Source organism: Drosophila rhopaloa, unplaced genomic scaffold (assembly GCF_018152115.1).
Source record: "Drosophila rhopaloa isolate 14029-0021.01 unplaced genomic scaffold, ASM1815211v1 contig_163, whole genome shotgun sequence".
NCBI lineage: Eukaryota > Metazoa > Arthropoda > Insecta > Diptera > Drosophilidae > Drosophila > Drosophila rhopaloa.
This window is the reverse complement of record NW_025335043.1, coordinates 4,407,899-4,414,172: the sequence shown is the minus strand read 5'-3', so window position 1 is coordinate 4,414,172 and position 6,274 is coordinate 4,407,899. Positions and strand designations below refer to the sequence as shown.

Genomic DNA, 6,274 nt, shown 5'->3' with positions numbered 1-6,274 from the left:
AGGATGCTGTTGGGCAATGTCCTTGGCTAAGGACGCGCAGCTTCTTTTTGCGCACTTTATAGCGGCTTACGCAAGCAACGTAAGCTTTTCACGTAATATTTCGGCGTTAGCTCAAGGATAATAACTGATTTCATCATATTTTTTAAAAGGGGCAAGATAATAACAGATTTTAATAAATTCTTAAAGAATGATTTCAAAATAGGAAATATAAATATGGGAAATCATTTAAAAAAAGTTTTTTTACTTTAAAGAATCCTTTAATTATTTAAGTTTTAAAATTTAAACGCACCCATTTTCCGAATCAAAGATTGTCGATTATTGTTTAGCATAAAATTTATTTGGTTCCTTTCTTTTGCTTCTTGTTCAACATAAGCAACATTTGCGGTTTAATAGCGCGACTCTCGGGCTCTTAGCTTATTTAAAATATTGATGTATATATATTTTGTATATATTGAATTCATTTAGCTTACGTGTATAACTATTTTTTAGGTTGAGTTGTTTAAATAATTGAAACGGTAGTTAGTTTGTGGTGTCTTTCTTCCGATAGAGTTAACTACGAGTACTTGCCCTTAAAACTGGAACTGGTCTCATTAAGTTGTGATTGCATCGAAAAACTTGCGTCTTTCCTTTGGTTAACATGTCACTTTTCTCCTCGCTTATTCGCTACACATTATGATATAGTTGTAACATAATTAAAGCATTCAATTGTCATCATATTCGAGTCTACATTCTGCTTTGTCCACCTCACTGCGACTCCGGATGAGATTCCGTAGGTTTGCTAAAGCCACAGAACTTCCACTTGGCCTGATCTGGCTTAAAGAGATTTGTGTACTTTTCGAGTATATTGGCAAGATCATCATGGTTACTGGGAGTGGCGTAGTTACACAGTATTCCACTTAAGTAACTGGCTATGTTGGCGATGTCCACGCCGTGGGGATGCAGCACTAAATAGGCCGAGGCTAGTGCAATTATCTTGGCCTCCGAAAGAGCTAAAGAGTTGAAGGGAGCCTAAACAATATTTAAGAAAAAGGTTGAACACTTTATGAAAGAAGGTTGCTATATATACTCTATAAGATTGAATTTTAAATTTCTAAGTATGGAACTTGGAATACTTTTGATTGTTAAAAGAGTATATTTGCCTTAGGAATTTATAAAAATTAAGTTTTTACTGACCTCTTTCTCAGGCGATGTCGGAGTGGGCTCAGTGGTAGATTTATTTATAGTCTCCTCATCATTTGACTTTGAACTGTCTTCTATAATTGACTCATTTGCTTTGCTTTCCGCAGAATCCTTTGCAGGCTCCTGCTTTTCATCGTCTTCGATCTCGTGTATCTCCACCACACCGCTTTGGTGCTCTATGATGCGCACATCATCGTCCACCTTATCGATATCAATTATTTCCAGTTCCGGTTGTTGTTGGTGCCGGATAATCTCTGGGGTCTCCTGGCTGCATGAATCTCCGCTGCTGTAGTCTAAATTAGAGGTATTGGAAGCATTCGAGGCACCAGTACTGTTGGCCTCTTTGTCCTTTAACTTGTCCACTGTTTCCTTGATCTTGGTCTTCAGTAGAAGCTGCTTAACCCCGGCATCTTTCAGATTCCGCTCCAGCTGCTCAATGGTCTTGCTGTCCTTTTGTTCGCGCAACTTTGTCTGCAGCAGCTGAGTTTGCATGTTGCGTATGGTTTCTTGGAGCACCTTGATTTGCTTTTCACGCTGGACATAATCACTGCGCTCCAGAGTCATCTCATGACGAATGGCCTCCAGTTGGCAACGCAGTGAATCGTTTTCGTCCTGTTAAATTTGGAAAAATATGACTTGGTTTAACATTGTACTATAAATTTATAAGATTTAAAATCTTATTTCAATAATTTTCTTACCTTTAATCCCTCACTGTCGTAGCGAATTCGCTTGGCGCCGGGTCCGCGTCTTTCGTAGTCACGCTCATCGTCCGAGATTTCCATTTCATCATCGTCGGTGATCTGAACAGTTCGCAGTTCCTGCATGGCATGCGAAAAGAACTTTAATTAATTTTCCATTTCTACCACTTGGAAGGGTTTCTTTTGGTTTCAGTTCCATTGCTTACAAGATTATAATTATAACCTAGCTATAAAATTTGTGTATTTAAAGTATGCATCAAATTTGTTTCCTGTCTTATGACACTATTATGGTCCGCTTACTTACCTCGCCACATTTTCAAAAAGTTTTAGAATTTGTTTTGTTTAATTTTCTTTTGCTATTAATAATTAATTTGCTTTTGTTGCACAAATTATGATTCTCAGCAGCAATGTTTTTTAGTTTTTTCTTTTGCTATATACCACAACCAATCGATTTCACTAAGTGCCCATCAAACCTCCAAAATTGGTTATTATCTTAAAGTTCCAATAGAAGCTTGGAAATTTGTGGACACTCGGTTAAAGTTTACGTTTAGTTCAAAGTATTTAAAGCTTATCGGAAATGTTATGCAAATGCTTAGTTGAAGATAGAGAAATTTTAGGAACGAAAAAGAAATACCAAAGCCAAGAAAAGATAGACAAAAGCAATATAGATCAAAAGCGAAAGCTATAAATGTGGAAGACCTGATAGAAATAGACTTATGAGGGATTATGAAGAGGAAACTGTTTAAACTGAAGATTAAATTATTTATAAAATATATTTTTAATAATTTAATTTAAAATTTCTTGACATCTAAACAGTTTCCGTTCTGATAACCTTAATTGTATTTATAGTTCTACAACACTATAATGATAGTCCATTAAATAATACATTTTTATTTAAGCTTGCAAATTATATCTATATTATAATTTTTTGTTAAGTGACATCACAACTGATATGGGAATTTCGATAATGATACATACAAACAACTAAATTAAGTATTAATGCACGGGACAAATACGGAAAATTAACAATTAATAAAGAGCAATTAGCAGCTTTAAGCGTCAGCAATGGAATCGTATATTATGATTATATAGGACCGGTAAATGGGCGACATGCAGACTGATACTGATAACAAAAAATCCTGTTAGTAAAATTGTTAAATAACTACAGCAACACCACAACAATAATAACAAGAGCTACAACAACAAGAACGGAAACAACAACATGAAAAAGGGGATACAATAGTGAATCGAGATTATTGGACAATAGATGACAATTGGTTTTTTATACACATCTTTGAAGTTGTTCGTATTTGATTATTTGAACATTTTAGTACGTACCGTGGCTAACTTCTTCCATTGATCGATGTTTTTTCTTTGGGCTTTGGTGAAATGGTCCCAAACCTTCTTGTGACTAGCGGCATTGAACACTTTTTCAATCTGAGTGACTGAACAATAATGCAATAATATATAATAATATTAAGGGAGGACAGAGGGTATTTTTTTTTGTTTTTTTGGATTGGATTTCAGTTTTGCTCTTCACCTTTGTCAAACTAGACTTGTTCTTTTGCGAATAAAATGAGTGAGAAATGAAAATTATAATTAAACTACAGAAAAGACCCTCGCATAGCAATTATTTATGTAAAATAGTTACGGTTATTTAAGGTTGATATATTAGGTACAATCTAGAGAGAATACAACAGCGTGATTACCTATCTTTATGTTTGTCCGAGTCTGAGAGTTTTTGGTCTACAACGGAAGTAGTTTCCTTTACTTTACCAATGGATTGCTTGAATTTGCTGTCTGCCTTGCGGCTTACAAACCTTTTGGCCAAATAAGACTTAAGACTTTTTTGGTGGTGTCGAGACACAGTGAAAGTGAGTGAGAATCAGCCGCACAGTGGAACGAATCAGTGAATGGGGCGATCAACGTGGTGCATACGAAATCGGTAATTAACTAAGCTAAGGATTATATTTTACAAAAAAAAAATGACGGTTTGAAAATGTAAAAAATTATTCAGGGAATGCAACTGTATTGGTTATAACTTTAAATAAGTCAAAAATGTTGTTATTATTGTAATCGGGGTAGGTATGTTGCAAATTAGTTTCCTTTAGTTCAAATAATTATTAAAACTTATTTATTGATTCGAAGGCGATTGTATTTGTTAAAGTTTGAATCTCAGTGAATAACAAAAATATATGCCTTCTCAATAGAATCGCCTCATCCAATGATTTTTGCTGTGCGGCGGGCTTTTACTTTGTCCTTTTCGGCTGGTCTTTACCTGATCCTGCTTGTATTCTTTGGGCTTGCTCCTTTGACCTTTGGCGAGCAAATTTTAGACGGTAAGTTCTTATGTGGAGTTTCGGCATTTAATAATTCGATGACTAGGTTTGCTAAAGAGTGTGTTGGGTGGGTGTATGGTGTGTTTGAGTGTAGTTTTGTGTGGGTGTGTAATACGCTGGTAGATCGTTTAGATATACAGACGCTAAAAGGCTAACCCGGGCGCAACGAAAACAGAAAAATAGGGTTTAAAGTGGGAGCGGCACCTAAATTCCCGTCTAGACTAGAGCTAATAAAGCTGATTTGCCGCTTAAAAGGCCGGAAGACTTACATTGCGTGGACATGGTGCCCATTTGGTTGCGGTAGCTGTCCCTGGCCTTCTTAAGATCTTCCTCCAGTTGCAGTTTGTCAGCATGTAGTCTTCGCACATGGGCATGAGTACTCTGGATCATGGAGTAAAAGACATTGGCATTCCTCTTGGTGCAATCTCCCCGCTCCAGCCAGGCAGTTATCGTCTGGATGGCCTTTACAAAGGTCTCGTTGGTTCGCAGGTGCTCCGCTACGGCCGTCGCTTCGTGATCCGTATAATGTGGTATCGGTGGAGGGGACTGCGATCGCATCCTGTCCATCGACATGCGCTCTCGATGACGCTGTTCCCTTTGATGCTGCCTCTGCCTGCATTCGTAATCATATTGATCATCTCGTGCCTGCGCATAGTCCACATGCAGCCGGCCAAAGTTGGGAGGTTCATTTAATGCCGATATACGCAACCTGTAACCGGATAAGTAGATGGCTCTATCTATGGCTCCCTCCTGACGGTAGCGTATGTGACAGAAGTTTTTCTTGGACATGCGTAAGGTGGTGATTTCACCGCACGACTCGAAGATCTCCCGAATCACCTCCTCGGTTATGTTCTCCGGCAGTCCGCCCACGAAAACAGTACGACACCCAGGCGGTCGCTCTCGTATGGTTGGTGGTGGGGCATTCGGATTGGGCGGGAACAGGATACAGTTTTTGGTCTTGATCACCTCTTTAAGGCCAGCCGGTGCAACGCCATCTTTGTAAGTGAAATAGATTGATAGAGTAAAAATCTAAGTGGGTTATCTGGTTTTTGGGTTTCTTACCCACACTGAGGGCTGCTTCTAGACCCGTTCCAGGTTCTGCGGTCATTCCCGCTGCTGCTGCCGCGGCGTACTGCATCTGTTGCATCTGCTGCATGGCCGCTGCCATCATGGTCGTAGGATCCATTAACATCTGGGCATTGGCGGAGTTGGCTCCTGAAGCTACTGGTGCGGATGTGCCTCCTGCCGTAGGCGTATTTCCAGGGCCAGGCGCACCACCCGCCTGGGCAGCAGGAAAATATAGATAACCCGGTGGCGTGTGCATCAAACCGTTCAGGTATAGTTGCGCTGAATCCTGCAGAGAAATCGATGTGGATGTGGCCTGCAATTTGGGTTCCTTGTGGGCCGTCGTGGAGCTCACGTCCGTGGAGTGTTCGTTCTCATTTTCTAGATCCATAGGAGCACTTCCCTGCGGTGGCTGCTGAGCTTTTGTCATCTTATTTAAGTTTTGTTTGGGAGGCGAGGAGGGATTTCCCACGACCGATGTCGTCGAGGCCGCGGTGGAAATTGCAGCCGCCAATTGGTTGAGGAAATTCGGGTGATTTGGCAAACTGGCGCCATTCGGCATGGTCCCAAAGAGCGGTACTGCAAAATAAATATGTATATTTGTTATAACCTAAATCAACCAGAAATACCCCCAAGCCGGTACCAAAACAAAACAGCCAATCAGCTGAGGACCCCAATTTTTGATAGCCCCCACCTTTTTTTCCTGGGGTGGGTGGCAGGGCTCCAAAATGGCGTAAGTACCTTGCTGATAAAAGTCAAATATTTCAAGAATACACCAAGTCCTAACTTCCCCGCGACTTTTTCTAACTTCCTTTTGTTTTGATACACATTTTAAAGGCTTTTTTAACTCACTATCTTATCACTTACGCATTTTATCGCCCCAGTAATTGTACGACAGGTAGGTAAAAAAATAATTCGTTTTAGAGATGAGCAATTGGCCGAACTGGTCACCCTTCGATAAATATCGATTGCAGGTGGTTCTCTTTGCAGCGT

General features: G+C 39.8%; 1 protein-coding gene across 3 annotated transcripts; it reads right to left on the bottom strand.

Annotated features, from left to right (window-relative positions):
• Positions 1 to 315: 315 nt before the first annotated feature.
• On the bottom strand, positions 316 to 6,236 carry LOC108053526 (ecto-NOX disulfide-thiol exchanger 2). 3 transcript variants are annotated; one of them, XM_017136213.1, is made up of 7 exons: positions 6,149 to 6,235; positions 5,279 to 5,860; positions 4,486 to 5,211; positions 3,216 to 3,322; positions 1,878 to 1,997; positions 1,174 to 1,791; positions 316 to 1,008 (listed from the first exon to the last, which is right to left on the bottom strand). In XM_017136213.1, exons 1-7 carry the CDS (start codon positions 6,150 to 6,152, stop codon positions 745 to 747), a joined length of 2,421 nt encoding a protein of 806 aa, XP_016991702.1. In that variant the 5' UTR covers positions 6,153 to 6,235; the 3' UTR covers positions 316 to 744. The 3 variants fall into 3 exon arrangements, with proteins under 3 accessions (XP_016991702.1, XP_016991704.1, XP_016991703.1); XM_017136215.1 differs by lacking the exons at positions 316 to 1,008; positions 1,174 to 1,791; positions 3,216 to 3,322 and having other exon boundaries at positions 1,906 to 1,997; positions 6,149 to 6,236; XM_017136214.2 differs by lacking the exons at positions 316 to 1,008; positions 1,174 to 1,791; positions 1,878 to 1,997 and having other exon boundaries at positions 3,212 to 4,193; positions 6,149 to 6,236.
• Positions 6,237 to 6,274: the final 38 nt, after the last annotated feature.

Excerpts from the sequence above, each read along its gene's own strand:
- LOC108053526 (XM_017136213.1), bottom strand. Across the intron at positions 5,212-5,278 it reads AGAAGCAGCCCTCAGTGTGG|ATGGCGTTGCACCGGCTGGC; the intron begins GTAAGAAACCCA and ends TCACTTACAAAG. Across the intron at positions 3,323-4,485 it reads GGGCACCATGTCCACGCAAT|TCACTCAGATTGAAAAAGTG; the intron begins GTAAGTCTTCCG and ends ATTATTGTTCAG.